Here is a 26,215-nt window from a genome sequence, read left to right as displayed (position 1 = left end):
TGGTTGGATATGTTGCGTGAAATAATTTCTACATCTGCTCCAGTTTTGCTCCCCTCTCCCCCATAAAACCACCGATGACACACTCCCTACCCTGTACCTTATCCTCTTGGCGAATCTGGCTGCCTCATTGTTTTAATTTCTGTTATCAAAAAATGCAACTAAGGATTCGGAAGAATCCTCATAGCCACGTCTGCTTTGGTGGCAGACGTGGAGGAAGAGGTTGTATTGATTATTTTCGCTTCTATCGTTTCATTTTGAAAGAAAGGAAAGAAGAAAAAACTAGGATTAAATGTGGCATTATCAAAGGAAGTTGCTCCGAAGATATGAGAGAAACAAATGCCATCAACCTCAGCCCTCTTTTCTTTTCTTAGCAGCAAAATCAAATCAATTTGGAAGGTGCTAAATGAAAACAAATTTTTATTTGTTTTTTTTTTCTTTGAGGTTATGTCAAAGAAAAATTCCTCATTACCATCTGCCTGGCCTCAAGTTTTAATGGCTCGGTACATATGTGCGAAAAGAAAAAAATTATTTTATTTAAAAAAAAAAGCAAAATTTAATGAGACTCTGTCAAAAGAAGACAAGTTCGACTTGAATTATCTCCCCTTGTGTCAACTGCAAAACTCAAGATGAGAGAGTTTGGATTTGGATAAAAAATAAATAAAAATATGATAAAAAATAGAAAAAACTACAGGAACCAAAAGCAGGAATCATCTTTCTCCCTCGCTTCCTCGTCTGCTTTTTTTTGTTTGTTTATAAAGCTGCTGGCAGCGCTCTCAAAGAACAGTACGACCATCAGCACCAAGGGATGATGATGAAGATGATGATGATAGGAATGACTGAACAAGTCTATCCATTCTCTGTTGAGGTGCCAGGAATATGCAATTCCACTCAAAACTTCTTCGGCTGAAATGATACAAGGGGAAATAATTGCGTTTTGCTTGACTGTTTTTAAACGCTTGTCTTCTTTTCCCTTTCTCGTCAATTTCTTTTTGAATGAAAACAATCATAAGTTTATCATCTCTCTAAAAAGAAAAAAAAACAAAAAACTGATCACCTCTTTTGCAAAAAAAAAAAATATTTTAATTATTTTTTGGAACAGTGAGACCTGTGATTTTTTGCAAGTTTAATGCCAAACAATATAAATTTAAACTATTGATCCCACCTTTTTGAGAAACAGAAAAACATTTTAATTTTAAATAAAAAAAATAAAAATTTTTTAAAATTGATACAAGAGAGAGATGAACAAGAAATAAAACTGAAAAAAAAAAAAAATTTGACAGTATAACGTTCTGCATTTACAAATGAATTATTATTGAACAAATAATTTAATACAGACTTTATATGAAAAAAATATAATGCTTTTGTAGACTAGCAATCTTTTAAACCAACACATTTCAGGTGAAAACATTATTACATACATGTCCTGTCGAAGTTAGTATAAATTCCAAATTTACGAAAAATGATACAATAGAAAAATAATTGCAAGTAAAAATAGAATTTATTGAATTATCAAAAAATATAGAATTTATTGAATTATCAAAAAACATAGAATTTATTGAATTATCAAAAAAAATGGAATTTATTGAATTATCAAAAAAAAATGGAATTTATTGAATTATCAAAAACATGGAATTCATTGAATTATCAAAAAAAATAGAATTTATTGAATTATCAAAAAAAATAGAATTTATTGAATTATCAAAAAAAAATAGAATTTATTGAATTATCAAAAAAAAAATAGAATTTATTGAATTATCAAAAACATGGAATTCATTGAATTATCAAAAAAAATAGAATTTATTGAATTATCAAAAAAAAAAATAGAATTTATTGAATTATCACATTTTATTGTATGTTTTAATGTGGAAAAGTTGTGTGACCAATTTAGTTTGACAAACAAGGGAGATAACCGTTGATTTAAATAAGGGCCCACGATTTTTAAACACATTTTTAAAGAATTTGATTGTGGATGATTTTTTTTTTTTTTTTTTTTTTTTGTTAAAAATACATCTAGCACTTCTACTGGATCATTTTTCATAAGCAAAATTTATGCTAATTTTGGCATGACACATAAGTATGTAATGCTTTTAACTTACATGCGTTGGGTTAAAAGATCACCAATCTACAAAAACATCAAAAATATATATAAACAAACCTTTTTTTTTTTTTTAAATAAAAAAATAGACCCTATTTTGAAGTTTGTAACAATTTGGAAAAAAAAAAAAGTGATATGAAAAGGAAGTTTGAAAAAGAAAAGATCAAAATTACATTAAGTGCGAAAGGGGACATAACTGCGGTTGTATTGCATTTTCATAAGTGTGATTTTGTATGAATTTGAATTTATCATTGGCTATGTGAGAATATCTATAAGAAAGTGAGTGAAATATGTTTGTTTTGTTTATAAAATCTGTGTGCTTGTGCATGCATCATCATAAACTCAAATTGAAGTCTGTTCATAAGTGCCAACGCTAAGAGCCCATGAAGCTTTTTTTAACGCAAGCTTCTTTGAGCCCCATCAACATTACCTTTGCATATTTCATACTCTCCTTTTGCATAACTTATTAAAATAATATAAAGAGTTTCTTTGCAAAATGTGACAAACGCTATTTTCAAAATTGCAAAACTATTACTATAAAAAGTGTTGCATTTCAACACTTGACCACACCCCAAAATCATGTTTTACATATTTTTCAATCAAAACAAGATTTAAGTCACAGTCTAAATTTCATATAACATATATTTCGGCATTTAAGGCAGCCGTCAGATAAGACGAGTTACAAAAGTGGAGCAAGTTTTAATAAATTAATCATATACTGGTTGTATAAGACGACTGCTAAATCATGAAACCATGTTTGTTTAGTCTAGGCTAGACATTGCAACCACCCAGTATCTTATGAAATATTGGTTTTTAAAGATGATTTTTTGACTTGAAGGGTCGTCTTATATGCCGAAATATACAATATTCTTCCTTGGCTATTCCAAAAATTTGGTACACAAAGTTAAAACGCCAGAAATGGGATCGGTTTACCCAAATATGAAACAGAAGTCAATAAACGCGTGATGAAATACAAAACCGTATGGTAATTATTTCAAAAAATTGTTCGAGTTGTAACACTTCTTGTGTTATCATGGAACAATAAAAAATAAAAAAAACTTTCATTTTTCACATTTCTACAAATATTTTTTTTTTTTTAACACTTGTTTATCACAAAAAAATAAACTAATAAGAATTTTTATTATTTACATTTTCATAAATGGTGTCTTTTTAAAATAATATATTTATGTATTTCACAAGTTTTATCACAGAATTTTTTGTCATAAATAATGTGTTATCAAAAAAAAAAAAAGAACTTAAACATTTTGTATAAAAAAAATAATGAAGGAAGTTTCAGTTTCATAATTCAATTGAAGGTGGCTACTTTGTTTTATGATACACTAGCGGGGGGGAGGGGTACCCGGCGTTGCCCGAGTGTTTCAAGGTGTGTGTGCTCAGGCGGAGTAAATATTTAAAAAAAAACGCAAAAAAAACTAACGTAAGACAAATGAACGATGTTAGATGTAAAAAGAAAACAGAAAAACGAATGTTAAAACTTCTTTAAAAAATCTGAAAAATAAACCCCCCAAAAAAACGTGAAAAATGGCTTAAATAACCTTGTTACAATATTAAAATTTAAAAAATCGAAAAAAAAAAAAAAAAGACGACATCTCACACCAGGATTCGAACCCAAAACCTTTAGATAATGAGGCCACACTCTAAGCAACTGAGCTAAGACAACATCAACGAAATTGTGTTGGTTTTTCAAATATTTAAAGTAAATAATGTTCCGACATCATATGACGCATGTGTAGAAGCGAACTTGTCATGAGAGGACGGTTTTTGTTGACCCCTCCCTGTAGAAAACTGATGAAAGAAATTAATGTTTTTGGCCAATTTTTCGATATTTGTCAGGCGAAGGTTGGAACTTTAAAATGATACTGATCTCGTGAAAATCTGTGACCCGTGTCGAAAGTTTTTGCGAGACATACAAACACACATACGTACATACAAACATACATACACACATTTTCGCTTTTATATATATAGACTAGTGGGAGTACCCGACATTGCCCAGGTGTTTGTAAGTGTGTGTATGGGTGGGAGGGTTAAGTAATAACCCTGTTTAAATATTATAAAAAAACGATGTTAAAAAAATCGGAAAAACCAAAACAAAAAAAAAAAAAAAAACAGCAAAAAGCAGAAAAAAAAGGCATAAATAACCCTGTCGGATCGAACCTGCAATCTTAAGATAACAACACTGTGTGTGAAGGGGGGGGGTAAACTAAAGAATAAGCGAAGTAATAACCCTGTTTAAATTAAAAGAAAAAAAAAACGTTGCCCGGGTGATTAGAGATATAAAAAAAAAAGAAAGAAGTTTTGGTCGGGAGGTAGGCTTGAACCCGAAGCCTCAAGGCTAAGGCAGAAAAAAATCCAACACGTTACACCAACGCCAAACAGACAAATAACTAAGAACTGACAAAATTAAATGTTTAAAAAACCAGCAAGTTAAACTAACATCAACGTTTTCTAAGTCAAACATGACGTCATCGTTGCAGTAGTCGTAGAAAAAGGGAAAATGAAGGAACGATTTTTTGCTACCCCCTCCCTATACAAAACCGGTCATTTTAGGGTGAAGGAATTAATGTTTTGGGCCAATTTTTTTATATTTGTCGCCCAAGATGCCGGGCTTCAAAATGATACCAATCTCATGAAAATCCATCGCCTCTGTCAAAAGTTTTTGCAAGACATATAAACACACATACATACATACATACATTTTCGCTTTTATATATATAGATTATTTATTACAAAATTATGTGATAAAATTTGTGAAAATGTTTAATTATTTCCATGCGAATATATTTTATATATTTAGAAAATTATTTACAGAAATGTAAACTATGAAAGTTTAAATTACTTTTTTTAAAATAAAATATTTCCATATTTTAAATATTGAAAAATATTCATAGAAATGTAAAAATTTAAAAGTTTTTTTTGTTTTTTTTATTGTTTCATGATAAAACAAGAAGTGGTTCCATATGGTTTCGTTTTTCATTTCATGCTTAGTAACTTCCATTCCATATTTAGATCAACCGAGTCCACTTTTGGTGTTTTAACTTTGCATATTGAATTTTTAGACATAACTTCTTCCTTTTCATGGTTTAAGGTCTTAATTTAAACTAATGGCATTTATTGCGTTTTCTATTTGAACTCTTCATTGGAGAAACTTTCATTTGAAACTTTTAGCATCTTTCATATGAAAATATTCCTATAAATGAATTCTGTTTATCTTATTGCTACCATTAATATTAACACTAACAGGAAAAGGGTGCTTTTCCAGAATTCCACCTATAAAAAAAATAAAGAAAAAATCTTCATGATGTATGTACTCATGACTGAAAGAAAATATCGTACACCAAAAATCACTGAAATTGATCAAGTAGTTTTATCTTTAACTAAGAAAATTCTGTGGCGAAACAAATGATGACAATATCACAACACCATCTTGAAAACAAGGGAAATAACTCCAAATAATTAAAACTTGTGAGATTTTAGAAAGCTATTTTTAACATGGAGATATTGGAAAAACTCAAATTTGCTTAAAAATGATTTTCGCTATAAAAATAAAACTACTTGATCAATTTACGTGATTTTTTTAATCATTTTGTCACAGGTACATACGTCATACAGATTTTTCTTTATTTTTCTTCCTTGATATGAGAGGAATTCTGAACAAGGATCAAAAAGGGTTGCACGGGCCCCTAATTTATTGACCCCTTTGGCATCTGCCTAGTCAGCCCTATAAATAATATCGTACTGCATGAGTTGCCTCCACGCACACATACCAAATACATACCAAATACATGACGCAGGATACCAACTCTAAACAAACCAATGTGTTATTTTCTTTAATTAGCAAAAATTAGAATGTTCAGATTTTATTAAATTTTAGTACTTATCCATTTTCCACCCAATTTTGTCAGCGTTTTCCAGCAGATTACGTAAGTAGCTGCAAGATGCTGAAGTGCATTGAAAAAAATTGAATGGAGGATATTTTAAAAAGGCCTTTTGTTGTGAATTAACCCTATTTTCGAATGTGATAATAATAATAAAAAAAGAAAATTATTTGAAGTTTGATAGTGAGTAGAATAAGAATTGAAGTATGATATATCTAGATTAATCATGCTTTCTGTGTGTGTGTGTATATATATATATATATATATATATATATATATATATATATATATACACACACTAGCAGGGATACTTGACTTTGCCTTGGATTGAATGATAATCAACAAATATTTCACACTCTTATATTTTTATTGTCAGTAAAATCCATGAAATCACCTGGGAGGAAGCTTCACATGCCTCCATGCAGTAACTTAGTCCAAAATATATGTTATTCTACATTGCACTCTAGAGAACCTACTGTTTCTTTTATAAAATTATCTCTTATATAAATCTCACCTGTCTGTTTCAATGTATGTATGTTTGTATGTCTGCCTAAAACTTTTGACAGAGGCGACGGATTTTCAGGAGATCGGTATTCTTTTGAAGCTGAACCCTTTGGATGACAAATATCGAAAAATTGTCCGAAAACATTAATTACTTCACCCTCAATTGGGCAGTTTCTACAAGGAGGGTCACTTTTTTTGCTGACATTTTTTGCAAGTTATTCAAACCTCGCATAAACAACGTTGCATAAAAGGCATTATTTTGACCGCCCGTGACGTCACAACTGCGGTAGGCGCATCGATAAAAGCATTTTATTTTTCACCTCTCTTTCCTCTAGCACGTTACAGGTTCAAGCCTACTTAATACTCCTAATATTTTTTTTTTTTGCTCAACACACACCTCCAAACGCCCAGGCAATGCCAGGCACCCAGGCTAGTTTTATATAAACTTCTTTCCAGTTAAGGAAAAAAATAAAAACATTAAGAAATTTACGTGCAGGGTTTGAACCACGTCATGCAAAAAAAATAAATAAATAAATAAACATGTAAATTTTCAAATTTTATAAAATTCTTTGCAGTTAATGAAAAAAAAAATTAAGAAATTTACATGTGGAGTTTGAACCTACCGACCACGTCATACAATAAAAACACACACTATCAACTTGCCCTCCATAGAATTTTCACAGCCCATTGTTCTATCATTGTTGCTAAGTGATGACATGGGAAAAATTACTTTACCGAGGATAAATTAAAATAACGGTTTCAATTATCGGGTGTATTCTGAGACAAAATTTAACTAAGATCACTTCCACTAAAATTCCGTAAATTTTAAAGAAAATCTGTTTAGCTGTTTCGGAGTCTATAATGAACAAACTCACACACACACACGCACAAAGTTGTATTTATATAATTGTAGAGATATATGTATTTATTTATATGGGCGATTTTTGAAGTAAAACAAGCTTCGAGGCGAAGACAATGCTTAACCATATTTATCGTTTATAAAATCAACAAGAAATATATATATATATTTTTTTTTAAATCAACAAGAAATATATATATATATATATATATATATATATATGAAAAGGTGAGGAGATAAGGATTTAAGTTACATAAGAACTTTATTACATTATCATATCAATAAGGTTAAAGACCTTTAAAGTGAGGGAAAAAAGACGGGGGGGGGGGCCTCTTTAGGCCATGGCATTTAAAAGCTAAATGTTTCTTCGTCAGAAGAGGAGAAAAAAATCAGCAGTATGAGCAAAATAAGCAACACTAATTTTTTAATACATTTTAGATTAGAAATGGAAAAGTTGGGGTAAAGGTTAGAATATGAATGGGGAGGCAGTCTGTGTGTGTGTGTGAGTTCATTCCCTATAGTCTCAAAAATGGCCTGGACGATTTTTATGAAATTTCACACAAAGTTTGTAGTGGAATGTCTTCGACAAGTGTCGATAATCGAAACAATCCGATGAAAGAAGAAACAAGTGAGTTTGACCAAAGTTAATACTTTACACAGCCTAACATCACAAGTGCATTTGAGAAGTTTTATTACCACACAAACTTCTACAAGTTCTCTACAGTGCAATGTAAACTACAATGTATTGTGGACTAAGTCCCTGCAAGAGGCATGTGAAGATTTCGTCATGGTGCACCACGATAGCTCCTCAACTAGAGCAAGCAATCAATCAATTTGATTGAAAAATGGGCGATTTCATCGATTTCGATAACTATAAAAAAAATAAGTGTGAAACATTCGTTGATCATCATTCAATCCCGGGCAACATCGGTTCATTCTGCTAGTATAATATATATATATATATATATATATATATATATATATATATATAGAAGCTATATGATATTTATTTATCTATATATCTATAAAAGTAAAAGTGTCTGTCTGTGTACATTTCCCTACACAATAACTCTGTCAATTTTCAGTCTACAGACTCGAGATTTGATATAAGAGGTATTGAGATTTGAGAAAATCTTTTTAATCGGTTTTCGGCCAGAAATGTGACTGTTAAGGGGTCAAAGTTCAACGATTTGACCTTTGAAAACTCTACCAAACTCCTCCACCAATTTTAGGTCTAAACACTTGAAATTTTAGATATAGGTTACTTGAACATGGATCAAACTTTTTAAATTGATTTGTGCCCAAAATAATAAATGTTAAGGGGTATAAATTTGGTCAAAGTTTTAAAATTTTTTACCTCTGTGGTCTCTACCAAATTACTCGTCAAATTTTTGGTTTAAACATTTTAAATTTTACATAAAGTGTATTCAGACATAGGGAAAGCTTTTTAATCGTTTTTTTGCTGAGAAGTTGGCTTCCAAAGGGTCAAAGTTCAAAAGATTTTACGTTTGCAGTCTCTAGCAAACTATTCAGCCAATTTTGGGTCTAAGCATTTGAAATTTTACATAAAGCGTATTCAGATATGCAGCAAGCTTTTTAATCAGTTTAGGGGCGGAAATTTAGCTGCGAAGAGGTCAAACTTGAAAGAGTTGACTTTTGCAGACTCTACCAAACTCCTCCGCCAATTTTAGGTCTAAATATTTGAAATTTTAGATGTAGGTTACCTGGACATGAGTAAAATTTATATATATATATATATATATATATATATGCACATAAAGTTATGAACAGTACATAGGGCCCAAGCAAAGCCAGACTGAATTGCTAGTATATATATAAGGAATAGAAGTGCACAAATTGTTTTACAACATTATTTGTTTATTGGTCGTAGCAGGAAGGGAATTCCAAAGTATAGTTGTTTGAGGGAAGAAACTATTAGCTCAGAAAGCTTTCTGGTATTTAGTGACCTCAACAGTGAAGAAGTGTGATTTTGTTGCTAAGCGGGTTTGTCAGGATATGTTCATCGAGGGGGCACAAGTGCAATGAGTTCATCAGAACACATTCTATTAAAATATTTGTAAAACTGGCTCACTTTATTTATAAAAGTTTTAAAAAATAAATGATCTAGTAATAGAGGGTCCAGGCAAGGCTGGTACCAAAAGTAAGTGGGAGCCTATACCTACCTCGTCAGAATTGTGGTTGTCTGCTCAATCAGGTTGATAATTCATTTTCGGGCTCTCATGTTCTTTCTAAGTATCTTTGTCAGACATCACTCTAGGCAGATCCTCCAGCTGTTTACCACAGTTTTCTGCAAGTTGGTCAATGTAGTTGTCATGAGTCCTTCCAAAATTAATACTTTACCAAATCTGAAAGCAATCTTTATACAGATATGTAAGCATTAAATATGTGATGTTGCCAGGTTGAAAAATAGTAGTTTCTCGTCAGCTAAGAAAAGAACTTGCAACAAAAAATCGCTTGTTAGAAAAATATAAAACACTCGTTTATTTCTCACTTTGTGTTGCGTGCTTCTGTTGATAGACAGGAGGGAGGAGCAGGAGGTGGGCAGATTTCAGTGGTGTGACTCGTGGCTGCCATCGCTCTTTGACTCTCTTCTTTCTGTCATCTCACTTGTTTATTTCAATCTATTCTCTTGCAGGTGTTTAACCCTGGCAGCTGTGATCTTAACTACTTAACCTATTCACCCCCAGTGACATCAATTTTGACAGATCTGCACTCATGGGCCGGTTACTTTACCCTGTAGACCGCCTGTATGTATGTATGTGTGTATGTATGTGTGTGTGTGTGTGTGTACACAGTCTCAACACACGACAAATAAATATTCTACAAAAATAATTCACGTTTCTTTAAAGTTTCTGCTTCATTAACGACCAACTCTTGGAGCCACACAAAGCAACATGAAAAGTCTGAGACATGGATATATTTTTTTTTTGTTTTTTAATGGAAATTGCTTCAGACAAAATATGAAGCCACTTGATGTAAGAGCCAAGTACGATAACCATTAGACCAGTGTAAAATGATCTTTAAAAGGTGTTTTGAAACCTACTTATTCTTAATGTAAGTAATCTGTAACGTGAACCGTTCATGCATGTGTATTCGTGAAACAGATAAAAATGGAAAAATATCCAATGACTCCCATGTACCAATTTTTCAATTTTGACTCCTAAGCAGCCCTTTTTTCCGGATGAAAATGGATTAAAACGTTTTTCACATGTCTAAATATCCTATATACCAAATTTCACATCTGTAGATAAATTATTTTTGAGTATATAGGTTAAGAAGTGTTCTCGCGCATACATTCTCACTTTTATAGATATATAGATTTTGTTTTTGTGAGGTGTGTGTGTTATGTAGTAGGTCGAACACAAGAAAGTATTTGTAAGTTGTTTATCTGTCTATCTATTTACGTATGTGTATTATCGATATATCTCTCAATCGAGTTATCTATTTCTGTATCTATCTATCTAACTGGAGAGATAAACAAGAAAAGAATATGAAGAATGTTGATAAAAAGTGTCAAAATATAATAAAACCATATCATAGACAAGTGTCACCAGAAGCATCTTATCAGCTGACGGAACTAGTGTATGTTACCATGTAATCAAGTTAGCTGGAGATCACATTGGAGTTGGAATTGTAACCTTGAGCAGGGCAGACGGTTTAACAGGTCATTCCCACCCCTTCACCAGGGAGGGAGCTGACGTGTCTCAGAATGGAGACCTAGAATTAACACCTCAAGCAAAGATATTCACTTTCCATTCTTCTGCGTCAACATTCTGGAAAGTGAAATAAAGATAATATAAAATACAATCAGCGTTTTTAGAATGAATGCATATTCGTTCAAACAGGTTTCAGTTCCCCCCCCCCCAAGAACAAGATAAATTCCAGATGGACCAAGATCAAGGACACATGAAAATAAGGTATGTCCAAAATACATGTATGACACACACACACACACACACACCCGCATATCAATATTTAGCGGATCATAACATTGGTACATAAATAGACTGCAACAACATAACTTTGGGTTCAGACAGTGAAGAATCACCATAGCCATTTAGTGACACGTACACACATAATAATGAACCCTTCGTCACAAGTACATATCATATAATGTTGGTACCCCATTATATAACGTGTGTGGAGGGGGGGGGGCAAAAAGTCATCTATAAATATAAAAGAGAAAATGTATGTATGTTTGTATGTGTGTTCGGTTTTTCTGTATGTCTACAAAAGGCTTTTTTCAGAGAAGCGGTCGCTCGCTTCACAACTTTTTAAAACTTTTTATATCACATAAATCGTAATATCTCACAGTTAACAACGAAGCTCGCCTGTCTATTTAATTTGCTCAATTTTGGGAAGATAAATATTCAACATTTGTCGCTCGCCGCATGTGGGTTAGTCTTTTTCCTATAACATCTTGGGAAAATAAAAATCCCGCAGTCAAACTTGACCTCATTAACTCATTAAAACGGGCACCTGCCAAATCCAAGTAATTAAATAAATTCAAACGTGTTTCCATTAGCATCTCGCGGTGGGGCAGTGGTTAACGGCGCACATTTTTTTTTTTTATCACACTTTAATTTACAACTTTGCCTCAACGGTTCGGGTTCGATCCTCATACTTACTTTTTATTTTTTAGCCCCACCCCACCCCGGAGTTTCCACACACACCTCCAAACACCCGGGCAATGCCGGGTACCCCTAGCTAGTCTATATATATAAAAGCGAAAATGTTTGTTTGTGTGTGTGCATTTTCATATATGTCCGAGAAAGGCTTTTTTCCGAGAAGCGATCAGTCGGCTCCCTCGTTCTTAAAACTTTTTATATCGTGTCTAGATCATAATATGTACGAGTTTACTACGGGGTTCGCCTGTCTATTTAATTTGCCCGACTTTCAAAGCCTAAATATTCAACATATTCGGATCGCTGCATGTTGCTTTCACTTTTCAGTATAAAAACAGCAAAACTGGATTCGAACTAGATGTAAATGTCACTGTCGACTATCCTGCAGTAAAACTACGGAATAACGTGATGTTTAAAATTCACTTATAATACTGCCCCACAGTCAAAGTTGACCTCATTGAGTCATTGAGTACAGACACCTGCCAATTCTTAATTCTTAAATAAATTCAAACATATTTCCATTACTATTTCGTGGTGGCCCAGTGGTTCACTTTTTTTTTTTTTTTCACAATTTACAACTTCGCCTCAACGGTTTGGATTCGATCCTTCATACTTACCTACCAAAACTTTTTTTTTAACCCCCCCCCCAACACATTTGTTTTGATTTACCTAAAACCACACACACCTCCAAACACCCGGGAAACGCTAATCTAGTAAAAAAAAGAAAAAAAAACAATGAACATGTTGCATAACAGTGAATGCTCTTTCATCCAACTGCAGCGCAGAAGGATCTACAATATGAAGTCTAACCAAACCCAACATATCAGGTCAGAAGAGGTTTGCTGAAAGCAGTACATTTGTCCAGCATAGAGGTTTATTCTGAGGATGAATCGATTAGACTAGTATTGTCATGTGCAGTGTTCACCCCCCCCCCCCTGAATAAATCGTTGCAGAAGCATGGATATCTTAAATTGCAGGAAGATTGGCCAGCCAAGGAAGATTTAGAACTAAGTGATTAGACAAGACAGCCCCAAGTGAAATCCGGAGGTAATTTAACTACTGAGAACTGGGGAATGAGCTTGCATTATGTCAGCTCTGAACAAGAGAAAAATGACATTAAATGAATTGAAGAACAAAAAATAGAAGCATTTTATTATTTTATTTTAATTTAATTTTTTTTTTCATTTGTTGCTTAGTTATTATGCTGGTTATGCAGTCTGTATATAAATGAACATTTTCTTTTAATTAAAAAAAAAATGAATACAAACGCAGGTAAAGAATCAGCAGTCGCTGTTGCTTCATTTTTTTTTTTTTTTTTTTTTTTTTTTACATCATCAATTGGATTATGATAACCCAAAAAAAAAAGTCGATTAAAAAACAAAAAATATTGTTGAGATGTTGAGTTCACACCGGGAAGAGTTGATAAATCTTTTTCTTTTCTTCACATTGTGATAAAAATCAAAGGTTGTGGGATAAAAAGTGTAAAAGAAAAAATTTTATTGAATCTGCTGTATATTTAAATTATGTCCTTGGAAAGTAACCACTCAACCATACAGGAAAGAATAACGGGGGTGGGGAAAGAATAACGGGGGTGGGGAAAGAATAACAGGAAGTGGAAAGAAGTTTGCTGATCTCATTTTTTTTTTTTTATCAGTGGTAAAATGCAAAGTAAATGATATATATATATATATATATATATATATATATATATATATATATAAATTATTCCGGCGTAACTGTTTCTTTAGCCGAATATCTGTATCTGGAAAGAAAAAAAATGGTTTTATTATCAATTGTACGTTTGGAGAAATTGAACATCAAAATAGGAAATAGAAATACCAAAGAAAGCCGACATCTTGTGAGGGGAAAAAGAGACAAGAAGACAGACTGAGAGTTAGGGGGGTGTAAAAGTTATACAGGTAAACAAGATGTGAATGAGAGATTATTAGATTCGTAGATATTGGGATGATGTCCATCGTTTTACTTTCTTTTTTTTTTTTACATTAAAATAAAAATATTCATCTTTAATTCTCATTAGTTATGTTTAATTAAAGAGAATTTCCAAGTTTAGATCTAAAAAACTAAAAGTAAATTCTATTTATTTCAAAATCAAACGTTTTGTTCAGTAAAAAGAAAAATATATTTTGTTAGTGATCACCATTCGACCATCCAGAAATAGACCTCCCGTAATATCCACTGAAGATGACATTCAGAAAGTCCATATCCATCGGGGTTTATCTACAGAAAATTTTCGCATATCGTTTTTCCACAAAGATCGATCCAGCATGACTTTCCTATTCAAGGAAGTATTATTTTTTCAAACAAAGAAAATATCTCTTGGTTGGTCGGACTCTGGACAGATATATTCTCAGTTCTTTGTATCCCCCTCTCGTCCTTTGGCCAAGCATCTGCTATTCGCATGCACCACTAAAATGTGCTGTGCATGTTTATATATCTATAAAACAAAAAGTAAAGTCTGTCTTTCAGTGTTGTACGAAATCACTCCCAACGTGCGTGTTACTTCCTTGCAAACGTCAAAAGCTTAGCTTACTAAAAACAAAAGAAAAATATTGATAATGTTCGGTTTTCTTTAAATCATTCTAACATATAAAAAAATAAATATTTTTTAAATCTTTTGAATAAACAAAAGATGTGTGTCAACTCGACATCAAACACTTTCGCTTTTGAAAACATTTATTCATTTAACAGAAACTTTTGGAGAATGAAGAAATAAGACTTTTTTGGTGCTTACGAATTTTGACACAGCGCTATTTTTAAATAGTTTTTTCAGGTTAAATTCAACTTTCACGGTATCTTTTATTATTATTATTATTAAATTGTTAGGTGGAAGCACAAAATAGTTACAAAACACCCTCCCCTCGTCATGTTAAGAATAGCTTTCAAAATAATAACATCATTTCAACACGACGGCAAAAGTGCACACATACTCTTTTTTTTTTTTTTTTCTTGACTGATTAATGGTTACTTTACTAAATGAAACACATTTGGTTGTTGTTCATTGCAATTAATAGACACAACAGATTGTAATGAGTGATCATCTTCCTTAATTCACATTTTATGGGGTGAACGGATAAAATTGTCGCCCTAGAAAAGACATGATTCCATTTCCGTTTGATGAAAATCGTTTTTTATTTGTAGACCATCTACTAGTTGGCCAGTTGTGTACATATCTCCAGAGCGATAGGAGCCTTCTATCATGTTTGAAAGTGACACAATATTCAACAAATAAGATTGGAGATGCGCCGCTGTACAACTCATGCTCTCTATCGATCCAAGTTATGAAAACAGGACCATTGCCAACACCCTCAAAATACAAATTCAGGTGGTTCAACGCTTGAAGGCAGAGCTCATCAGTTTCCGGCCATGGTTATGGTCTTCGGTGTGGTTTTAAGTGAGGGCCACATCATGCCATTTCATATTTTCAAAGTCGGCTTGAAAGTCAACACCAAATGTACCTGGATGTACTGATAAATGTGGTGATCCCCTGATGCAATCAAGTGGCTGCTGGAAGACCCTAGGTGTGGCAGGAGGACTCGGTGCCGGCCCATAAGTCCAAAGAGACCCAGGCTTATCTTCAAAAGGAGTGCTATGAGTTTGTACTCTTTTCTCACTGCCCCCCCCTCCTGTTCCTCCAAGCTGAACCAGTTGAACTACTTCGTTTGTTCACATGTCGAGAACATCACCAACATGACCCCCCACAGCACCAAAGCCAGCCTGATCGCTGCCATCTACCAAGTATTCGCTGAGCTCCTACCGGTAGAAAAGGCATGCTCCCAGTTCTGGACCCGTATCGAGCTGGTGATTTAGGCTGAAGGCAGCTACATTGAATAGATGTCAGCTCTACTACATAATCAAGTTACCTAAATCGAGTTTTTTTTTTCAATAAAAGTTTTAAAATAAAGCTGTAGTGTTTTTTTTCATTAGGGCGACAAATTTATCATTTCACCCTGTAATGATGACCAGAGCGGATAAAGAACTAGAGATAGCATGCCATCTATGTTATGTCTAAATATACAGTATAGATAGTATAGCAAACTTATATAAAACATTATTATATAATAAAAAATTATATATTAAACATCAAAATGAGAAATAGAGATACAAAAGAAGGATATTTTATAGAGAAAAAATATGAAGTCTGAGAATTAGGAGAGTCTAGTCAAACATGGTGCAAATGAGAGAAAGAGGCTGCTTGTGTAATGTTTATTAGATTTGTAGAGGTGATGCTCAACAGTTTATTTTCTAGATTTTTTTGGGTTTTTTTTTTTTACATTAAAATAAAAATGTTCATCTTTAATTCTTGTTAGTTATATTTAATTGAAGAGAATTTCCATGTTTATGTCTACAAAACTAAAAGTAAATTTTATTTTATTCCAATGTCAAACATTTTGTTTAGTAAAAACAAAACAAAGACATTAATAATGTTTAGTTTTCTTTAAATTACTAGCATGCCATCCGGCCTTGCCCGGTCGTAAAATATTCTTAAATGTGTTTTGATTTATGCAGATCTCATATTTATTATTACAGAGTCAATTCTACATCGATTATTATATTGTACCCAATATATAGTAGTGATGTAAAAAGTAAACAAAAAAAAATGACTTGGGTGCCATCAGCTAGAATTGAAACCAAAATATATAGCTCTCTAGCCTTATTCATTACCCTCTGATTCACGTCCATAAGCATATAAAAAGTTAAAAAGTCACTATAAATGTATGTTCGCGCATGTGTAGAAGAGCACTTTAAGTTGACTTACGCCTGCAAAGTTCTATATTTTTTTTCAATTTTGGCCTCTTAGCAGCTATATTACCGGCTTCCACAGATCGCGCTGATCAGCAGGTGTCTTTCAGCTTCCAAAGTCTATTCCGACCTTTTTCATATCTCTTGAAGATAAGGGCGACCCCATTTTCCTCTTACCGATTATCAATTCTCCATAGAGAAGGTCTTTATATATATATATAGGAGCAAACAGTTAATAAAACATGTTAAAAAACACTTTGAAAAAGAGTTAAAAACATATTTAATCTGAAAAGGAAACACTTGATAAGTGGATAGTCTTTAATCCGCGGAGTTTCAAAGAAATACTTTCCTTCTCATCAGAGGGTAGGAATTAGCAAAATGCGGGATCGGATTTTGCATACAGAAGTATTTGATGAAACAACAAGTAAGTCAAAGATCTTACTTGATAACAAAAAAGTGAAGCAGAGGGAATATGGTGAAGAAAAAGGTGATTACACGTGAATGGATAGTCTGGTGAAAGATAAATAATCCAATGACGGTAAAATCCAAAAATATAACTTCAAGAAAGTTAATTGAATTTCCATTTGCACAAGTAAAATCCAAGGAAATCCCGTAATGGGAAGATGATCCAAAATAATCCAAATAAATATATATATATATATATATATATATATATATATATATATATATATAAATATTTTTTTAATCTTTGAATAAACAGTAGATGATGTTTTATCAACTTGACATCAAATATGACGTGACAACACTTGTTTTTTAAGAATATTTATTTATTTGACAGAAACTTTTGGAAAATGATGAAATAAAAACTTTTTTTTTTTTGCTTGACCGATTGATGGCTACTTTGCTAAATGGAACATTTATTAGTTGTTGATTGCAATTGATGGCTACAGACGATTACGATGTTGGCATCTTATTCCTTCATTCACATTTTAATGATCTCTAGAATAAATAGAAGTATAAAGATAGCATGCTATCGTTGTTTTGTCTAAATAAATATTCCCACGTTTTATTCCAAACCGTTTTGCTGACTGACCCCCCCCCCACCAATGTTTTTTCAATCACGTTACATAATTTTTGTGTTTTTTTTATTTCGTTTTGTCGTTTTCATATCTGTAAGAAAATCTTTGATTCTACAGAAGATAATGATTTTTAAACACGATGATCATTTTTTTTTGTTTTTTGAGAATATTCATTTATTTGTCAGATCAAATAAAAAAAACATGGACGAGAATGACTTTATGTGACTTTTAAAGCCAGATAAACAAACAAAAAAATTAAGTTTCTCATGTAAATTACGAATAACAATATAGAGATAAAGCATACCTACAAGGGGGTGGGGTGGGGAAATTTTCAACATTTTTAAAAATCAATAACGTCCATGCAAAAAAAATTTGGATATTGGCGAATAAGTAGTAATGACACTAAAAATGAGATTTCTAAATTTTTTTTTTTTAAACCAATTTGTTTTTAGTTTCAATTCGTTTTAAAAAGAAAACTTTGGAAAGTTAATGCCAGTTCTAAAATGAGGGGTCGTTCTATAATAAAATTTCACAGCAAAAGGAACCATTTCCCTCATTAGGAAAGAGAGTTCAACCATCTAAAGTTTGCCAAACAATTGGAAAAATATGATGACTATTTTTTTTTTTGCTTGATCGATTGATAGTTACTTTGCTAAATGGAACATTTATTTGTTGTTAGTTGCAATTAATAGATACAGATATGTTTTAATGTTAGTAAGTGTTTGTTTATTTAGTAGAATCGAATTCTGAAATTTTAGAATTTTCAGCACTCAGCCAATCAGAAGTAAAAATTCCATTATTTATTTTGAAGGTTTCAACTAAGTCACTATTCATTCTTTCTAGTAAAATAGTTAAACCTAATTTATGTAATCCTTTCATGAAATTATTTTTATTAGTTTTCTCGCTGTTGCCTTTGAAAACAATGATAACAATAGTTTTTACTTACGCAATAATTCTCTTTAATTGGTAAAGACCAGTTAGTCCAACAAACATATTGACAGCAAAGAGACTGTAGTTTTTTGGGATGATTACCAAGGAGTACCGAGACCAGATGAAACCTTCAAGAAAGATAGACAAAGGAGATTGTACTTACAACATAAATAGCAATGATTTTTTTTTTTAATTCAATTTTTTTAAAATCTCTTTTATTAACCTTTGAAACTTAATTTGTTACTCTTAAAAAAATAAAATTATTTTTTGTTTCTGATTCATACAAAAAAAGTTAAAAATACTCAGTCATTAAAATATATGGTTGGTTGTTTTGTTTTATGGCATATTAATCCTTTTAGGATTATTTAATGCTGAATCTAGTAATTTTGAAAAAAAAAAGTTTGTCACTTGTGCATTACTGTTTTTTTTGGGGGGGGGGACAAATTTATGTTTTCATTTTTGAAGAACTCCTTTCAAGGGTACACCATTCAAAAAGACCCAATCCAAAAAATGTCAGTTTCATGTACCTTTTAGTTAAAAACAACAAAAATACACTAAAGTCACACAAAGTAAACCATTATTTATCTGAATATTTATTGAATTAAAATAAAATTAAGGAAATTCTGAAATTAATGAAAGTTGTCATTATATGAAAATGTATGACTTTTAAAATTTATAAATAGTTTTGAAGTCATCATTGAAATGTATGTGACTCTTTTTTTTTTTTTTTTTTTGAGAAAATGAATTTTTCTTAATTTTCTTATTTTTTCTTCTTTTTTTTTGTATAGGGGGAATTCTGGACAAGAACCGAATTCTTCCATGCATAAAAATAATATTAAAATATAATAAAATAAATATCTTGATAGAAAGGCAATAAAAAAAACCTTGAGAATGTAAAAATAATAATCACTAATTTAAAAAAAAAAAAAAAAAAATAGGTGCCCGGAAGACTCGTCCACGGAAAATTCGTCATTGGAAGACTTGTCCATGGAAGGCTCATCCATTTTTGCTAGGGAAGAAAATTGGGTTATTATTGAATAAATATAGATTGAAAACATTTTATGGCCGTTCTTGAAGGAGATATTGTTTTTAAAAGAGACTACACTTCCCCTATAATATTTAAAAAAAAAAACTATTTTTACTTGTTTACTGTTGTTAGAAAAAAAATAAAATCGATTTTTCTACGTGTTCGTTTTTTACCTATCACAATAAGTTTTTTTTTCGGTTTAACTTATTTTAAAGCGTCTATTAGGTTAAAAAAAAAACAAGTAGTGTCAAGTGTTATGTGAGAACAAGAAAAAAAAATGTCCAACATGAGAGGATCACATCTTGGAAGTCTCGAAAATCGCTCAAAAATAGAAAATTAAAGAAAATACTAAGGGTGATATAGTTTTAAAAAAGTCCCTGCCACCTCTCCAAAAGAAAAAAAAATTTAATATTTTTTAAATATAATTGAGGGGGGGGGTGACTTTAAAAAAAAATATCTCGTTCAAAAACAAAACAATAAGCAACAAAAAAAATGAAATTAAAAAGATTCTTGAATAACAAGAGTAGAGTTTGTAAATTAAAGAAGATGAGAAATCTTATTTTAAAATTTAATAAACAGCATTATTGGCCATCTTCGTTATAAGTAAGAATAAGGAAACGGGTTAGTTGTGGAAAGAGTTTCTGTGTAGAGACGTTGATGATTATACAGGCCTGTTAAAAGAGAGAAGAATGCATGAATATGTGTGTGTCCGTGTGTGCAGATAGCCATGCTGGCTTGTTTGTATTCATGTCTTAGTTGAACCCCAGGCCCAAAGTCCGGGTGTAGTTCTGTTGAGTCTCAAGAGAGAAGTTTGGGTGAGGGGGACAGGTCCATTCAATGTGGAGTTGTTGTCAGTCTAAGATCTAGGAAGAAAGAGAGAGAGAGAGAGACAGAGAGAGAGAGTGTGTGTGTGTGTTGCCGGTTTAACCTTTTATAAACTCGGTCATGTGACTGAGAGCTGGCTTCTAATTGGGCAAGCCAGGAAGGAAGTGCATTCAAAATCTCCAGCCGCGAAAATTTGCTCCTGCTTATATTTATTGCAATTTCGTCTGCTATACATCTTCCTTTCTTTTACGCAACAAGAACGACTCGTTTCTCTAACAAAATCTGTTATTTTTATAATTTTGTTATTAAAAATGCAAACAAAGATTGTGTTATTTTTATCTGTGTAATTTGGTTATTATTGTATATTTTACAAAAATGTCTTTTTTTTATATTTCATTTAAAGAAATCGCTTCAAAATACAAATACTGAAGAACTATAAAAGTGAGGAGACTGTTTCACCTCTTCACCGGTTCCAGTAGCAACCATGCAGAAAATTAGGGAAGATGTTAGCTGACTATAACCATCAAGTCTAACTATTTCAAACATGCCCTTTCTCCTACCACGTGATCTAGTTAAACCAATCAGAGCTTCTAACATTTCTCAGCGTCCTTTCTTTGTGCGACAAAACAGGGGCAACATTCTGATGATTCTTACCTGTCCCTGACAAGGCTGCAGATTGGGTCGGACTGAGTTTTTCAGCAGGTCTTTGAAGATCCCCAATTGCCGCAATCACAAGGGACTGAAAAGAAAAAGAAAAAAAGGTAAAAGTTAAAAACATCGAAAATAAATCGTCTTGATTGTACATCTAAGTATTGTTGTATTAGTTAAAATTTGTGATCTTTCAAACCAACGCATTTCAGGTGAAGACATTATTACGTTCTGTCATATGTCGAAAACCGTATAAATTCAAAAAATTATGAAAAGTGATCCAGTAGATGTGCAAAATGTATTTTTAACAAAATATCATTTACAATTACGCTCTGAGATATTGTATTTAAAAAATGGCAGATTTTTAATTTAAGTCAAGGGAGATAAACCCTACTTACTCTTCCATATTAAAACATATGATAAAACTCGATAATTTGATGATTTCTATTTTTACTTGTAATTAATTTTCTATTGGATCATATTTCATAATTTTTGGAATTTATACTAATTTCAGCATAACACATAAGTACATAATAATGTTTTCACCTGAAATGTGTTGTTTATTATATCACCAATCTACACAAGCACTGTTAAATACTTTGCAGACCAGTGGATTAAATAAAATGATTCGCTTTTAAATTCACAAAAGTTTACTATGACAACAGGCATCTGAGAAGGAGTGTCAGAGAGTATAAGAGAGTTAGTTAATACCAAAAGCATACCTGTTATATACAATAAATTGAACATACGTTCAGATACATAACATGTATCATCAAACAGACAGGGATGTACATTTTACTCATTTTCCCCTGAAACAAGGCATATTGTCACCTGGAACGTAACCAACAATGATAAGATAAATAAATTCCTGTTTTCTGAAGAGTCTATGATGAATATATTCAGTATTGACATACTAATAGCTGATTGGTTCTATGTAACGAAACAGTTGATATAAAAAATATATGAAATTTGTGACATGTTGAAAGAAATAAAAAATAAGATGCATAAAACTTTAGAATTTGGAATGTAGCTGCATTGTTATCCATTTATAAATATATGAATGAGTTAAATCACAGATTAAAAATCAAGTGAATTCCTCTAAAAATCATATAGAAGCCCATATTTGTGGATATCAGACTGGAAAAAAGCTTTTTCTGAATGTTTACCAGTTCAAGACCTGCTGAATTTGGGGATTCTCGTATTCTAAATTTGCATATACGATTTGACGTGTGAAGCTCTGGAGATTTGTACATCAGTATACGTATTGTCATTATCGGTGGAGATATATGCAATGAAATTGAATATTGATCTACAATTTTATGCAATGTCTCCATACCTCCAATGATTCTGGATTTGCTGTTAACCTCAACACCGACAAAGACGATGACCATTTCGTATGCCCTTCGAAATCACAATATGTGACTATCACATATTCTGAATATTACCTCAAATTTGGAACATGCTTCAAATGTAACAAATTACTCGATTATCTCTGATTTTCCCCTCTGATTACTGCTCGTCCGACCTGGCAGAAATATTCCGGAAACTATTAGACTCATCCTGATATTGGACTGCCCAGGTTGTATGATATCCATTTAAATACCTTTTAAATAACATTTTCAATGTATGTGCTGAAAAGCAAAATATTTGTTTATTCATAACTGAACATTTTACTAATTGTATTTCATTTTCCTCTGATGATATGAGCCAGTATTGAAAATTCATGGATTAAGGAAATAAATATCATTCTTCTCCATACATTCTTGTTTCAAACAATAAATTCTTAACTTGAATATATTTTAATGTATATTTTAATCTGCAGAATTTAACTTTAATATTCTTTTTCTACAAATCCTCCTGCTACAGGACTTCTGATAAATGTATTATTTTCACTTTGACTTTCCATGTCTCACTGACTTTAGCAAATAGGGTGCATACCTTTATAAGTATTTGCTACTATTTTCTCTCCTCTGATGAGATGGTAGACCTCGAAACCCTATAGGTTAAGGAGATTAATTTTCTAAAGCATTCTTTGTCTTGCTTAGAATAATAAAAATTCTTTGATATGAAACTCAACCACTTCATTTCATTTCAATGAGAGTTTTTTGAAATTCATTGAATTACAATTTAAATATATATATATATATATATATATATATATATATATATATATATATATATATATATATATACGTTTGTGTGTGTGTATGAGAAGAAGTATATGAAGGGATAATTCTCTTAGAATTTCAAATATACCATATTTTTATGAAATTTATATCATAAGTATGAAATTCTCTAGGAAAGGCACTATAAGTGGTCTTGAAACTCTATGTTACCTTCTATGTAATTATTATCTATGTACACCCACCTGTAAGAGACCTATGGAAACAGATTTCCCTCCTGGTTGACTTTGTGACCGGGTTTGAATCCTTCAACCAGCAGTAATTATCACTTCCTACACTGATGATTGCGTAAGTATGAAACACTAGCGTCTGTAAGTAAAAATAATTGATATTTATTTATAAAAGTATTATTATGAGCCCCTTAAACTAGGATTGGGGCTCTTTAAGAGAGTTATAATTAGCTGTCAATCTGAGTGTAATGCAATGTTCCAGCATCTGCTGTTGAACACTACCTGATTAGTTGTCTGCATTTGCCCACTTGCCTCAGCATCTTTTATCTATATATATATAAAAGGCAAAACTGTGTGCGTGTATTCGTATGTCGGGCAAAAAATTTTTGACACACACAACGAACACTGACAAAATCGGTATTGTTGGAAAGATCGAACTCCCGGATGACAAATAATCAGAAATTTTGTCAAAAACATTAGTTTTTTCACTGTCAACTGGGCTGTTCTTTGCAAGGAGTGGTCAGTTTTTGTGTCGACCTTTTTGCAAAGTCAATCTTGCTTTGCGATCTTAACGTACGTTTTAAAGGCATTATTTTGAAGGCAAGTAACATCGTAAGTGCACCCTGGGTCAGACGACTAAAGCATTTCCTTTTTTTCACCTCTTTTTCCTCTTAGTGTTACTGGCTACTGCGGCTAATCTTTTTTTTTTTTTTTTTTTTTTTTTTGCACTCGCATGGGTATTTTGAGTGAAACAGTATTTTAAATTACTCAATACTCTTATGATAAAACCTCTCCACACCCAGGCAACGCCAGGTACTCCTGCTGGTTATATATAAAACTTTTTTTTTGGTGATAATTCTTGACCTACGGGTTGAATACTTTCCTCCAGAATCAAAGGTGACTTTGTGACCAGGTTTGGATTCTTTGACCAACAGTAATTATCACTTCCTACTCTGATGATTGCGTAAACATGAGACACTAGCGTCTGTGGGTTAAAAATAATTAATGTTATATATATCAATAATAAATGATAAGATGTACTTAGCTTTAAAACTCGACTGTAGTTTCACAGTATCACCAATCATCAAAAATGTTCCATTTTACATTTTTCTTATACTATAGAGTCACCATTCATCAAAACGGTCCTGGATATGACCTAAAACTATATCCGATGGTGAGGTCCCACCTTGCGGGCCTTGGGGAGTGTGGAGCCACCCTTTAATTGCCATTGCTCCCAGGTCCACTCTGACTCGGAGTGGTAGTACCTGTTAGGGTCCCAACTATGGGTTAAATAGAATCTGACTTAAAAAAATATATATATACTCCATTAAAAATCGTTCCTCAAAATAACTAGATTCGGTATTAAATAACCTGAAAAAGGTTGATATGCCGTAAAACAAAAACAACCAACCAGCCAACCATTCATCAAAGCCCAGAGGCCACTCAAGGATAAGGGTCAATGATTGTCAAGTGAGACAACATCGTGATGATAGGCAATGGTGGAAATTGGATAGGAGTTAATTTATTTTCGAAGACAACTCATCAAGAACTTGTTTACGTTGGACTTGAAAATGACTGTGATAGTCAGTTGGGAAGTAACTTTGTGGTATTATGTTCCATAGACAATCCGTTCTGGGAAAACCCTCTGCTCATGAAACTGATGGAATTTATATTCAGTTTTAGGCACGGATAGAGAGTAAAAAATTGCTGATAATGTGGCTGTAGCTAGGTGGGTGCTTGCCATGAATGCCTTGGGGGGGGGGATAAAATATCAATTCTTGTGATTTGTTACATATTAAAACATAAAATCCAGAAATAGGCAAATTTGGGAAGAATTTCATTCCTGTTAAATGATTAAAATATTTAATAAAATAGTATTCAATGACACTGTAGATCACACTATCTGAAAAGTGTATCAGAAAAAAAGGGCTACTTCCATTTTTAGTTATTTTGATCTGACAATTTTGAGAAAGATCGTAAGTCTAATAAAATCTTTAAATACAGTCAGTATTTCATGTAAGAAAGAAAAGAAAGAAAAGAAATTTACAAAATTGCCTGCAAGTCCAAAATTCAATTTAATTAAAAAAAATATTGGAAAATGCTCGTCATGGAACAAAAATGTCATTTTCCAATTGTTTTTTTTTTTAACTAAGAAAATCAAATTTTATAAAGAAGCGAGAACTATACCTCACTTCACCATATTTAAAATTCATCATTGGTTACCTCCCCTTAACAACCTAATGTATATAGAAATCAAAGTAAACCTTGTAATTTGCAATTAATTGCAAAAAATAATTAAAAAAAATGATTTTCTTTATTAAAAAAGAACTACTTGATCAATTTATGTGATTTTTGGAATATGGCATTTTCATTCTGTGACAGAATGTTCATCATAAAGATTTTTCTGTATTTTTTTTTTAATAGATTGAATTCTGGACTTATTCCAAAAATTGTAATCATTTTCAAAAAGTGGAGTGAGGGGAGAAATTGATCATTGGTAGAATTGAAATTATAAACTACAAATGACCACTGCAGCGAAAGACGATATGCTTACCCATTTGAAAGTTGGGGCCCAAAAGAATATTGTTTTAGGACCTGTGAATGAAAAAAAAAATAAGAAAGAAAATG

The 26,215-nt window shown here is 32.0% G+C and overlaps 1 protein-coding gene across 1 annotated transcript in view; it reads right to left on the bottom strand.

Moving 5' to 3' along the window:
* Positions 1–13,145: 13,145 nt before the first annotated feature.
* The window catches only part of LOC145285959 (mitochondrial pyruvate carrier 2-like), a 33,352-nt gene continuing 20,282 nt past the window's right edge, over positions 13,146–26,215 (bottom strand). Inside the window, exons 2-6 of the mRNA XM_080134484.1 lie at positions 26,142–26,182; positions 21,241–21,325; positions 18,751–18,862; positions 13,724–13,765; positions 13,146–13,687 (exon numbers count right to left, since the gene is read on the bottom strand). Of these exons, the coding sequence (XP_079990610.1) occupies positions 13,726–13,765; positions 18,751–18,862; positions 21,241–21,325; positions 26,142–26,182 (278 nt within the window). The 3' untranslated portion in view covers positions 13,146–13,687; positions 13,724–13,725. The remainder of the gene's footprint in view (positions 13,688–13,723; positions 13,766–18,750; positions 18,863–21,240; positions 21,326–26,141; positions 26,183–26,215) is intronic.

This window comes from Euprymna scolopes, chromosome 10, assembly GCF_053919585.1.
Source record: "Euprymna scolopes isolate OS-2025 chromosome 10, ASM5391958v1, whole genome shotgun sequence".
Taxonomy (NCBI): domain Eukaryota; kingdom Metazoa; phylum Mollusca; class Cephalopoda; order Sepiida; family Sepiolidae; genus Euprymna; species Euprymna scolopes.
The sequence above is the reverse complement of the archived record's forward strand: the minus strand, read 5'-3'. Positions and strand labels throughout refer to the sequence as shown.